Source organism: Molothrus ater, chromosome 1, assembly GCF_012460135.2.
Source record: "Molothrus ater isolate BHLD 08-10-18 breed brown headed cowbird chromosome 1, BPBGC_Mater_1.1, whole genome shotgun sequence".
NCBI classification, from domain to species: domain Eukaryota; kingdom Metazoa; phylum Chordata; class Aves; order Passeriformes; family Icteridae; genus Molothrus; species Molothrus ater.
Window position 1 is genome coordinate 121977213 of NC_050478.2, and position 14053 is coordinate 121991265.

At 34.7% G+C, this 14053-nt stretch overlaps 1 protein-coding gene across 1 annotated transcript in view; it reads left to right on the plus strand.

Annotated features, from left to right (window-relative positions):
• Positions 1–12633, plus strand: part of CRISPLD1 (cysteine rich secretory protein LCCL domain containing 1) — a 38235-nt gene extending 25602 nt beyond the window's left edge. Inside the window, exons 11-15 of the mRNA XM_036379278.2 lie at positions 2206–2249; positions 2336–2408; positions 4522–4597; positions 8999–9129; positions 11045–12633. Coding sequence (XP_036235171.2) covers positions 2206–2249; positions 2336–2408; positions 4522–4597; positions 8999–9129; positions 11045–11096 — 376 coding nt within the window. The 3' untranslated portion in view covers positions 11097–12633. The remainder of the gene's footprint in view (positions 1–2205; positions 2250–2335; positions 2409–4521; positions 4598–8998; positions 9130–11044) is intronic.
• Positions 12634–14053: the final 1420 nt, after the last annotated feature.

Below are 14053 nucleotides of genomic sequence, written 5' to 3' on the forward strand. Positions count from 1 at the left end.
AACAGCTCCAAATACTTGTAGACATGCTAAAGAAAAACCCAGAAAAGCAACACATAGAAATAGAGAATGCTTGGCTGTTTCACATATAATTAGCCAATGATAGAAAAACATCAGTATTAATATATTTGAATCCAAGGTGTTACTGGTGTTTGCAAATTATACTCCACTATATCATAATGTATTCTTCAGAGCCTTACATTGATGTCCTTATTTCTGTCTATATTTAGTATATGTGTAATAGTGGTACATGTGTAGCTCAAAGGGGTAATATTGAGCTGAAAGAAAACAGAATTTTTCTGAGTGATATGTTTGGCTCACATGCAAACCCAAGAGTCAGGGAGATAGGTAATAATCAGTGGCAGTGCTCTCACTCTGTGCTGTGCAAACAAATGATACAGGCTGTGACACCTGTCATCATTTCCCTTTTCAACAGATATGTCTAAGCCAGCACAGAGAGGAGCATTGACATGGTAGACCAAATTCAATGGCCTATAATTTGGACTACCTGGGTAGCACTTAAGGAATTGATATCAATCAGTTTCTCTGGGTCATCTGATGACTGGACTCTTGATTTACCTGCCTAAAAATGAAGATACGACAAACATTTCTCTTTTTTTACTTGCTTTATACAAAGAGAGAAATAGATCTAGATTATATCAATACTAACATATAAGGAGCCAGCTTGCTTACAAATGTAGGAGTAGATAAGCTGTAAAAAACTCTTTAAACTGGAACCAATTGATTTCCCATCAGTTGAAATCTCTGAGTTTCTATGCTATATGAGAAAAAACTGTATGATTGTCCAGGCTACAGAGTGTATTTAGCACCTATCCTCTGAGAATTGGAACTCAGGGGAAGTTATTTTGGCTGTGGGATAAATAAAGATTATTTGTCAAAGTTTCAAACCTTCAAAAGGCCCATCAATAAGGCAGGGGATGCCTTGCAGCTACCTGACTCTCACCAGTGTCTGTAGATGGAGCCTTACATAAACTGCTATTTATTATATTCCAGAATAGATGAAATAAAGTGGATCTCTCCTTTACTGTGTATTGCAAAACAGAATAGAGAATACAGAAAAGTCAGTGTCAGGGCAGCATACAGCAAGTGTCCTAGTCTTCAGCTCCTTTGATTTCTTATCAGGATAGCTAATACCAATGTTTTTTCAGCTGCTGGATTTTCTTGGGATAGAGACCTGTTCTGAATATCTCAACAAGCTATTAAATAATAGAATCATATTCCTACATCAGTGTTTGACAGTGCTAGGGCAACAGAAGTATGAGCTACATCAATGAATGCTAATCCAATAAATGACCAATGTGCAATTGATGGGTCATACAAGTAAACAAACTGATGCAGGCAAACAAAACAGTGAGGTCCACAGGAGCAATTTGCTCTAAAGGTGAATAGGGAATAATTTCCTAGGTTTGTTGTTTTTTTTGGGGTTATTTTGTTGGTTTTTTTTTTTCTTTTTTAATAAGTAACTTTATGGGTGCCAAAGGCATCCTCAGCTTCTTTGTTACAGATGAAAAATACCACAATCAGAGACATATCCCAGGAGTCAAAAGAGAAGGAAAATAGAAGATGGGGGGAATAAAATAGAAACATTCATCAACTTGTAATGAAACAACATAATCTATGTACCTGACTTTTTATAGCAAGAGGAAGCAGGTACATCTGAGTGCCATATAATTACTGGGAAAAAAAGAACTCTTGCATGTTATACTAGGTTTTTAATGATGCTTATGATAACAGGAGATGCAAGATCCTTGAGTAAAATTTAATTAAACATTTCAGGAAGGCTGTGAGGAGAAACTCTTCTCGGTGTTGGAGTTGTTGATAGGAATGAACCTTTAGCAAAAGGTGAATGAGCTCTTTTGGTAGATGAAAGCTTCTGAGCAACCACATGCTACATTATGAGGGACCAATATATTGCTTAATTGGTTCCTATCGCAAGTTCTCTTTGCAAATGAAACTCCTGAAAGTTTAACATGCGTTCCTGTTTTTGAAACACATTCACTGGGAGTACAAAGTAGATATGTCATTGCAATAAATATGTTTCCAACTGGGGAGAAGAGGGTGCAGTGAGTAAAAACTGTCTGGGGACATTCTCTTGGCTTTAGTTCCATATTTTCTAATAAAAATTATTCTAGCTAAAAGAAATCACTGAAATATGTTATTTACTGATAATTTCTAATATTTCTTCAGAAAATACCAATCTGCCAACTCCTTCACTGTCTCTAAAGTAACAGGTTAGTATTTATTTCTTACAAACTCAGTACTACTCTGTTTTTTCTAAATAGTAAACATTTACTTGTTTGTGTTTTATTTTCTTCAGTTCAGGCTATCACCTGTGAAACCACAGTGGAGCAACTGTGCCCATTTCAAAAACCAGCCTCACACTGTCCAAGGTAAAGTTCATAAAATGTTATTAATTTTAAGTGCTGCTCTATTTTCTGCCATTTACCAATTATTTAGGTCATCTTAAGTTGTTGAGAAAGGTGACAACAATAGCTGTAAAAATGAAGTCAAAAATGCTCAAGTCATGTTTTAGTCTTTGGTCTCAGTAGAAGGCAAGGTAGGTAAAGATGATTTGCAGGATTTTTCATTAGGAAAATCTCTTTTTCTTTCACTCAGTAAGATCCTGTTGCTAATCTTAGTGAAATCCTTACACTAAAGACTGTGAATAAAAGTACATTTTTATATTTCATTTTCCATTATTATATATATGCACCTTGGGCAAAGTACACTTTATTTCAATTTATTTACCTGTAAAACAGATACAATAGAAGGATAAAATTCAGATAATTATCATAGAAGTTACTAATTTGCTTGGGACTTCTGGAGAAACTGGATTTAAAAAAAAATTTAAATATATCTGGTTAAGGTAAGGCCTGGTCTGCAGGTTGGCTTTAAATATCTGTGCGATTTCTCTGAAGCCTGTGTTTTAACTCTTCAAAAGACACTTATACTGCAATATTTTGACAAAGGAGTTTGGTAACAATTCTTAAAACCATAGATGAGTCAAAGTAAATACACTGCAGCATGATTTACCACAAATTAAGCTGGAGATATCCACAGGATTACTTTCATAGCAATCCTACAGCCAACACAGGAAACAAGTACAAAGCCATAACTGCTAGGAAAACATCCCTTCATGTAGCACTTGGGTCCATGGACTTACTTGGTGTTTGGCTATGACTCCCGGCTTCGAGCTGGAAGATGTGGAGAAGTAAGCTAAGGACTAGAACACAGGAATGGATGGGTACATTCTACTATCTTTTTCTTTTTCTTTTCATTATTAAAAACTAAAGCCAGCTTCATTGACAGAAAAACAGGTTTTGGTTTTAGGAAAATTAAAGAATAAGTACAAAGTTTAAAATTACGTAATGCTGATGTGCCAACTTAAGGAACTTCACAATGGCAATGATTCATTCAAGATTCCGTGCATGCTCTTAATTCTGGAAGTGTAGTCTTGGGAATTACAAGCAGTAGTCAGCCATGGCATTGATTACACAACCTCATTTTTCCCTCTTACTCCCAGCTCATAAATCAGTAGGCAATTCAACAGGCTTCTTCAACTTCTTGCTTCCTTCTAACAAAATATCTTTCCTGAATCTTATCAGCAGGTTTTAGCTACCCATCTGGCAAGACTCTAGCATGCCCAAGTGATTTGACTTCCCAAATATTGATTGGAGCCTGGATAACATTTTAGAGAAGAACACTTGTCCAGAGCTGCCCCATGTAGGGTGGCTCAATTTTTCAAATGAAATAGCTCAGAGTAGACCTAAAGTCAGCTGATGGTTCTTGCTTGTAGCATATCACAGTTAGCAAATAAAATGCTGACACCTTTTGTACTATACATAGGTTCCCACGTGTTTTTCCTGTTCATTTTGAAGGTATAGAAGACATGAATCACAGAGAAAATTTTCCTCAAATGTTAACAAAATGGAGTTAATAGGGACAGTGTTTGTTTTAGTAGGTTTCTGACCTCCCAGAATCAGCTAGGAGTCTCACCACTTTCCAAGGTTTTTCATTCTAGCCACATATGCCAATGCTCAGCTTCATTATAAGTTGCTAAATTGGCTTGTGTCACCAGGTCATCAGCATCAAAGCAGGTCTTCAGTCAGATCTGCCTCTTCTGAGACTGTACATTTTGTATAGGGCACTTAGATAAATTATAGAATAATGAACAGGCTGTCTCCTCACTGACTTTTCTACTTGCCTCACATATGTTGAACAAGAACATCATCTACTTATCCAAAGGAAAGAAGACCAGACTTGTTAAAGTATGATTTTAAGCACTTCATATGAACTTCAACACATCAGCAATGCTTTCAGTTGTATGGTCAAAACCTCGAAAACTGACAGATGTAAAATAGGATTATTGACCCATGTGTATAGACAATCAACTTGATTTATACTTAATTATGCTTATTTATACTTAAATATGTCATTGAACATGATATATTAATCCTCTGATACTCTTCCTAACTCTTTCTGATTTTGTTTTTGGTCTTTCAGGGTGTATTGTCCTCACAACTGCATGCATGCAAATCCACACTACGCTCGTGTAGTTGGTACACGGATTTATTCTGATGTAAGTACAGGGATTTACATTGTGTTATAAAATGAGACATAAAATTCTATGAAAAAAATTATAATGTAACTATAAGATAGAATATTGATATATAGTTTTCTTCCATATGATGATTTTTTACAAAAAAAAACCCTTTCTTTTCAAAAAATCTTTTTCAGAGGCTCCCATTTAAGGTAGCAGTAGTCAGATGCTGATGATATGGAAGGTTATTTGGAAACTCATTGTAGTCTTCACTAGGCTCTGAACCCATACTTCAGATTTTTTTATCAAAATTCCCATTGCTCAACATTTGTCCAACATTACCAGGGTATACTCATTTAAACCCTTGCACTTTAAATCCTGATGCAACCATAACTTCTGTCAGACTATACAAAAAATATCGCTCTTAAAATAAATGTCTAGAGTCTCATTATTTTGAATATTTCTTATCTGTGTGAATAGCTAAGTATTTGCGACAGTTTTGATATATTTGTGTAAAGTATCTCACACTGTCATATTATTTTAACAGACTTTTTTTTATCATTCTGTTTGCTAGTAAATTTTTTCCCTGTCTTTTCTACAGCATGTTTAGTTCTGAGGTGGGTAGGAAGTCTGAAAAGAGATTTCTAATTTATGCTCCTCCTTTGTCATGTTTCCATGAAGAAGCCAGGATGTAGTGGCAGAGAAAGCAGTTTGTATTTTTGGCAGTAAACTCTAATTTGACTGTCCTATGGATGTCATAAAGAGTAGTATGGCAACCAGCTGGGTCAGATGATGATTTTCACTACTTTCCAGTTCTTTGAAATGTGTGAAATATTTACTCCTCAGCATTATGAAACTAACTGATGTCCATTGGATTACCTGAGTGTCTTGTCCTGAAAACGCTCTTGTCCATAAGTGGTGTAATGGGTGTGAATGGTATTTCCAGTTCAGAAAGATAATTGATTTGTGAACTGGATCCTTAACGTGCATAAAAGGGGCAGTGAAAATAGATTCAATGCCAGTCCAGTTTGTGGAAGATGATTTTATTTCAACTCTGCGATTGTGATTAAGGGCTACAGACAAAGTTTCCCAGTGAGTTAGAAGAGACTATCGTAGGAGAAAGAAGACATGCTTCTGTTTAATCTTGAGAGGGGAAGTCTCATAATATGTATTTTCTTTGGCTGGAGAAGTCCAGGGTGACTTTAATTAGTCTTATATAGGTATACTTTAAAATTATTTTAGGTGTACTGTCTCATTATTCATCATCATTATATAGAGATGTGTGCAGCCATACTGCTTTTAGGAAAAAATGGATATAAATACAGGTGGAAAGCCAGAGATGGGAGTCTTCTTATCAACTTCAGGTGCTGTCAGGGTAGACATTTACAGTGAAGGTGCTGTTCTAGATTATGTTTTCAGTAGTTTTTAGTACAGTGGTAAAGGAGATAAGTAGGTGTCTGCAGAGCAGAATTCATTTGAATTTTTCAGTTTGTCTACCTTACTTCTTCCAGGGGCTAGAGAACAGGAAATATCTTTTATCTAAAGAGTTTGATGGAGTTGTAAAATTTTACACCATTTGAAGGCTTTGGTCATATAAATTTTTGTTTCAGTAGCCATATATAGAAATATTCCCTGAAACTTTTGCAAAAGTATTCATAATTCTCTGCTATGGTAAAATATAGAGAATATGATGTAGAAAGCTATTAAATAGTTCCTATTCCTATGATGGTATGTTAAAGACACTTGTGGTTTAAATGCCTTTGTAAAGTAATGCTATACTGTGGTAGATACTGGTATTTGTTGAATATCTGAAGAAGGAAAATAATTAACTTGGTATTCAGATCCCATGACCTGTTAAAAATAGTAACAAGCTTAGGAGTGTTCGCAACACAGTAATAAAGCACGGCCATATAATGCTGTATAAAGTGTTCATACTAACTTTAAAATACTGTCTTATGCATCATTTAGAATTTCTTCATCAAAATTAAAGAAACAAACCCAAATCTTTGAAGTTTTCCAGAAAGTGGAAATCAGGGATGCTGATGTAAACCACAAATAATATGCTGAAATTTGTGATAGACCTAATGAAATCCTGTTTTGCATAAATCAACAGGAGGCTTGCCATAGTGGTTCAAGGAAGTGTGATCTGCATGACATAATATTGAGCACAGGAAATCCTGTGACATCACTACTGGAATCTGATTCCATTTAAATGTCTAATCGTCTCATTCCAAGACAATGAGAAGTTCTTGAGAGATAAAGACAGATAATATTTTGTAAAAAAAATATATTCTCTCTATGTTTATAAAACTCTTATATGCTGTCTATTTGTAGCTATTCCTACAAACTATGCATTTATTATATGCATCTATTTGGAGCTATTCCTACAAACTAGTTCATAATTTTGAATTTATACTCATGTAATTGTTCATTTATTCAAAAACTATGTGAATTTGTTCTCCAGTCTCATCTGGAATGTAGCATCAGAATTTCAGTTGTTATTCATCTGAAAATAGCCTTTGAGCTGGCTTCATGAACCCCAGTCTTCCGACATCTCCTTTTTCACATTTTCCATTCAAGTGTCGTGCCTTCACCTTTGAAATGTTGTGCATTAGCCCAGCCACAGTTGATTGGTCCAGTTGTGGTGCCAGCCCTAACAATGGCCACATCCTTTGCTGGACATTGTTTCCAACAAGCAGTCAGCCTGCTCTGTCAAAATCTCCATCCCTTGACTTTTCCTTTCCTTTTTACTTGACTAGAAACTTCCAAATAGTATTGGAACAGCCACCACGTCCTAGCCATCCTCAAATGTAATTATGAAAGTATACCTCTATGTCATGGTGTAAAGGGTGAGGGTACATTTTGGTTACTGTTATAGAGGTGAAGAAGCTGATCTTTCTTTTCCCCAGTTGTACCTCCAGCCTTTTTTTATATCTCCAGTGGAAACTGAAAACAAAGCTACTGCTGTGTTATTGTGCTAGGAATGAATAGAATGAATAGTTTCTTCTAGTTCTTCAGTGTAGTTAATTGCTTGTAAATATCATCTTTTATTTCTTCTGACTGTAATCCTCTATTGCAGAGGCCATTATTCCCCCTGGGTATTTGAAATTGCACATGATCAGTCTGCTCTTTAGTTACTCCACAGTATGGATAAATAAGGTGTGGTATAATCGTAACAATAAGGCATCTATTGGTGTTCAGGGTATAAAAAACGTTTTGCAACCTTGGGCGGAGGAAAAGTACAGAGGGGTATAAATGGCATTCTTTCTGGCATGTTCAAAAACTGCACCCAGCAGTGTGGAAAGAAAGACTCTAAAGCATCTTTGCAAAAGATTATTTGCATAAATTATTTCAGATCTTTACTGCTTTAAATATTGTAACATTAAAAGACAAACTATATATGAGTGAACCTGGGAAGTCCTGTGCTTAGAATAAAAGTAGGAAAATCATTGCTAAATTCCTGATTTTATATAGCATTGAGATTGAAAATGGCTGTGATAACATATATAAATTATTCCAGTTATAACTGGAAGAAATGCAGTTTTTTGTGGCCTGTTTCACCAGTTATTTATATTGGCTAAATTTTTAAAGGTTGTTTGTGGAGAAACCTATTGCATTGAAAACTTTTCCCACTAAAAAACCTCGTTTTTAAGTGGAGATACACTGAAGCTGGAACTTCAGTTTGCTATGCTATGTTTTAAAGATTGGGACCGACCTTCTGGAATATCTAAGTTTAATTCTTCTGACAATTATTAAAATGCTGAAAGAGTAGTAGAGTAGTGCAAGTTTAAATCAATTATTTAAATTAAAGTTATCAAGAATGTCACTGAGAAGTCCTTCTGTGGATATTTATTCACATATGGGTTCACAAGGGGAATTTCTGACCAGAAAATATATGTTTCAAGCAGCTGTAAGTGCTGTTAACAGAGAACTTTCATTTTAGACCTCTATCTTCTGTCTGATGCTCTCATTATACCCTTCATCTAATTAGCTTTTAATATTTACCCATGCCTGGATAGAAAACTGCAATGCTCCCTTTAATTGGATCATTTCACTAATATTTGAGGATCATTTCACGAATGGATCCATCAATAATGGATCATTTCACTAATATTTGAAGCTTTCACTGATAGATCCTTTCATTTTGAAAGGCTGAAGTATTCAAACATCTTCCTGATCCTTGAAGTGAAATAGCCTGAAATAAATTATTTTTGCATCATGGTGAAAGCGATCTGAAAGCTCTTTCTGAGTTCCTATAAAATGGCCTAATTCCTAATCAAGCTGATTTAAATATCGTAAGACTAATAAAATTAGTCATGCAATAAATATAATTATTTTATGTTTCCTAGACTTGGTTTAAATACCTGTATTTGTCTTTTTTCCTAAAAATGGTGAAGTAAAAGGAGGAATGCAAAGCTAATCTGTGTCTTCCCTCCTCAGATCTCCAGCATCTGCCGGGCAGCAGTGCACGCGGGTGTGGTCCGCAACCAGGGTGGCTACGTTGATGTGATGCCAGTGGACAAAAGAAAGGTCTATGTGGCTTCCTTCCAGAATGGGATATATTCAGAAAGGTACAGAGCCCATTTGCAAAGGTTACACTTCACTCTTGGCTCGATAAGGTCCACAGCCTGGCATTGTGTCTGCTTGTAGCTGGGGCAGTGCTAGAAGCCAAACCAACAGGCCACCAGGGGTGATTTACAGAGCTTGTGTAACAGCAGCTGCAGTGACTTTGGAGAAGCTGAGCTAGTGGAGCTGCCTGCCTCCTCTAAGCTCATACAACATTACCCTGAAAAGCTGCTTATGAAATAAAGTAAACCTCTTGTTTGCTTTGCTGGTTCTGTTGCAGCTAACACAATATTTGATAAGAAAATTACAGTTACTCCTTTAAGGATTTTTAAAAAATTGACATTAATGATGCAGGTTCATTGGTTCCTGATGAACTGTTCATTAGTGATTTACATGGTATCAAACCAGTGATCCTGAATCATTCTTAATACTCACAAACATTAAAATTCACAATAATTTAAACATATTTTTGATGTTCTTTTTTAAAATAATTTGTTTTTAACAGTGTTTTTGGGAAAGACATGGAGATGCTGTGAAAGTTCACTACTTGTATTGGGTGTATTTGTACATTGTGTGATGATAACACATGGCTGTGTGTTGTAGATTTAATTTAATCCCTGAAAGGGTTCTCCAAGTTCCAAAGGAAGAAAGAGAAATTATTTTTAAAATATTGTACCACTCTTTTCGTCCAGTAAAGCTAAGAATGTTTCTTAGACTAAAAATTATGGCTACCTAACTAGACTATAGTCTTTCTGAGAAATTTAAGTGGGAAAAAACTTCAAAAAATGTTCTGCAGAAAACTCAGAAGTAGGAAAATAATGAGTATTTTTGTCCTGTTTTTAATGGTGGGTAGGAGAATGTCTTCTCCCTTTTTCTCAGACCTCTCAACAATTCTGGAAGCTTGCAAAATACAGATTTTCTTTGCTCGATGGATGACTTATTTTACATATTTTTTTACTTTGTGATCATCCAATTCCCTTAGAGTTCTTCCTTACTGACACTTTTGCTGTCCATATAAATTTTCTTGAATATAGGCAGACAGGAAGAATGTTGCAAATTTGATGATTACTTATACTTTAATATATGTATTAGATACTATAAATAAATATATATTTAAAATACATATAAATACACATATATTTACATATTAATAATCTTGGTAAAGTTTGGGAGGTCAGAAGTTCGGAAGAGAGTCACAAGTTTTCTGTGAAGCAGAACATGATGAATTCTAATGCTGTTGAAGCCAACCTCTTCCATTGTGCCTTTCCTTGCTTCCACCTCCATTTCCCTTTCCTTCCCAGATAATCTTCAGGCCGAGTTGGCTGAAGAAAAAAAAAATGGACCATTAAATAAGACGTGCTGGTCCATGGTCCAACTTTTTAGGCAAAGACACTTATTCTATTAACATTTCATTGGAATTGGGCTTTTTTGTTTCTTTTCTTTTGAAGCAGATACTTATTCATTCAGAAGGCATTCCCTTTAGTTTTGTTAGACATTAGGTCTTTGTTGAAATCTATTATTCATTGTATAAGCAATTAACAAATGATTGATCTCCTAGGTCTGCAAGTTCTCTCCAAATACAGTTGCTAGAAGAGTAAGCATAAGATGTATGTTTTCTCTATTTCCAAAACACTTATAGCATTTTGCTTGAATTCTTTAAACCACTCTCCCTTGTCACAAAGGATTACTTGAATTTTTCTATGTTGTATTTTGTTCCTATTAAGCTGTTTTGGAAAAAAAATCTGAAATTTATGTAGTTTTTATTTGTAGCAGTTTTAAAAAAATCCTAGATAGATAAATTGAGGAGTTGTCACAAGAAGTGCTGCAGGATATTAGAATTAACAATTGAAATTTTTTAAAAAGTTGTTATTGGAGTGTTATGGTCTTAAAAATAACATAAAAACTGGTTTTATGTTTCAGTTTACAGAATCCACCAGGAAGCAAGGCTTTCAGAGTATTTGCTGTTGTTTGAATCTAGCAAGTAAAACATGTAACAGGCAAGTGAAACCAGAGCACTTGGAAAAGTTTAATACAGGCCATTTCGTGTGATTCCTGAAATTTGTATAAAGCTGTAACATTATTGTACAGAAGATGTATACTGCTTTCCACCAAAAAAAATTAAGTTGCATATAAATCTTAATGAAAAAAATCTGTAAAAACAAACATGGGAGAAAAATTCATTTGAAAATCTATAATGATATATAACATTACTTTGAATCCTGTGTTAAATATTGCTATATTTTCTTAGCAGTTACTCCTATACAGTAATTCAAAGCTCATAAATGTTCTTTGTTTTCTTCATCTGAATATATTATTATATGGTGCTTTATATATGCCACTAACAGTAACCTTAAAACTATACCAGAGGGAGGCCTGAGTTTTTATTTTCAATGTACATAAAAGAAGTCATCCCAATATTTTGATAAAATAAATCATGCCTTAAAGTAAAATAAATACATATATAATGTTTTAATGATTTAAAGTAGCATTAGCCATGAAAGCATCAATGAAGAGCTAGATTGTTCTCAATTTCACACTAATCATAACAAGTACAAATACCTATTTTGAAATAAATTGGGATAAATTCCTATAAAATATAGGAAGAAGCCCTAGGTCATGCTAACATGCTTTCCTTTAAAAAATATTCTTAAGAGACTGGGCCATTCATGTCTATTATTTTAAAAATAGATTAATAAAATATTTATTAGATGCTGCTAAGCTCTTTCCTTCAAATATCCATAACTCATTATGGCCCAATCCTTCACAGATATTCCACTGTCTTGGGATGGGTGTGTGAAACAGACATATATAACCTTGAAGGATCTAATAAAATTTTTGTATTTAGAAGTGCAGTAACCTGAATTAAGGAATAAGCCTGAAGTTCTGCACAAACACATGCTTTAGTTTTGCCATGTGATTCCTTCAATTTACCTAAATTTGGGTTCAGAGAAAATGTAGAATTGTACACATTCAAAAAAATTTGCAAGTTTACAGCCTTGAGCTGTACATGTTATCAATATGCTTAACAATAATATAGGAGTAAATGTTCAAAAAAACCAAAGAAAATGGTAACAAAGGCTCACCTTGCTCCTTGTGACCTGGCAAATACTCCTGCAGGCCAGGAAGTATAGTGGTACGAAGCCCAGTGACAATTATGTCATTTGTTGCTTCACAATTTTAAAGAATTCATTTATGGTGAACAGCTTGATACATTAATTTTACCATATTATGGTATATGAAGAACATGTAGCGGTGATACTATGTTTCTTTCTATGAAAAGTGTATTGGTGCTTTAAGACTGAAAAGCTGTTAAACTTTATTTTTGGTATATTTTGTTTCTGCTGTTGAATTTATTTCACTTCAACTTGTAAACTTATTCATATTCTTCATATTTCAGAATACCATATTCTGCCTTCTCTTTTGCTACATGTACTACCTCATGTAGTTAGGCAAGCTTTGTTGGTTTTTTTAATCTGTTTTGAATAAAATTAATTTACATTGTAAGAATACCTTTCACTGATTTTTTTGTCCTGATTCAAGAGAAAGAATGTAATAGCCACCCTGAATATATGTCTTTGGTTTTTTTTTTCTGACCTAAACATTGCAAGCAGCCATAATCTGAGGTTCTAAAACTGTAAAGGCAGTCTAGACCCAAAACTTTCATTAATTGCATCAGAAGTCTTATGGATAAACCTCATTTTCTCAAGTTTTGACCAGGGTCAAATTGATGAGGGAGACTAAGAGTCTTTTATGTACAACCCTATTTTTTTCTGCAAGTGGTGGCCATTGAAAGAAGCTTTTATATAGATTTTGCAACACTGGCATTAAGCATTTTTCAGGATTGAAACCAAAGTGCAAGTTCCAGTGCAATAGGGCAGGGGTGGACCCTTGGGGCCGTAACAATAAAATTAGTGCTTGGTGGGAGTAGGGAGATAGCTCCAACATTCCATGGGTGAATATTTGCTGTGAGCAGCTCTACTAATCAACAGAGCAACAAGAAGAAAGTTACTCACACCCCTTTCTCATCACATATTCCATTGCCCAAATTTTTGGAGTTCTATTGCTTTCCCCCATGCAATGACTATCCTGTTCTTATCTAAATATTCCAACTAACACCACCTTTTTGAGAAACTTTCTTCTGTATTTACTGTAAGTAATAAGTCAATGAGCAGACATTTCCAGAAAGTTGTAGAGTGGGAGCTACACTTTGGTATTTCTTGATGCAGCAGAAGCAACTGTAGGCCAGATGCTCACAACTAATTCACACAAAGCCTAAAAGAATAACTAACAGTATTAGAAAACTTGGCTGATGAAAAAAAATACAGAAAAGCCAATTTTTTGCTTTAGTGAACTTGGGACATGTACTTATAGTACTAGCTGGACATAAACTAAGGAAACTTAATAAGCATTTCCTAAAATGTGGATACTGAGGAATTTTTATTAAAGGGTTCACAGACTTTGTTGTGTCTTGATTTCTGCATGGAGGACTATCTGATCTAAAAATTTTGCATAAAATGATTTTGAAACCAAACCTGAAACACAGGTTGGGAGAACCTTTGTGTAAATTTACAGCTTTTAAAATGAAGAAATTGATTCAAGTTGTATGTAAATGTCAAGAGTATCAGCTGTCTATGGATTCTCAGTGGATTTGAAAGAGGAAAATAACATCAGCTTTTGTTACGTGTATTGATAGTTATGTTCAGGACAATGCATGACCCTTTACTTCATATAGCAGAGATATAGCTACTCACATTAAGAGTGTCTTCTGTGTGGCAATTGCTTTTGAAGTATGTTTTGAATTTGGTTTAAAAGCCAGATAACCCAGATTCCAGTGAATACACAAGGGAGGGTTTATTTCCTGCAATTTCTGCAGTCATACAAAGGGCAAGATTTAGAAACATAAATATTTGGAAGTTACAAAGATTATTC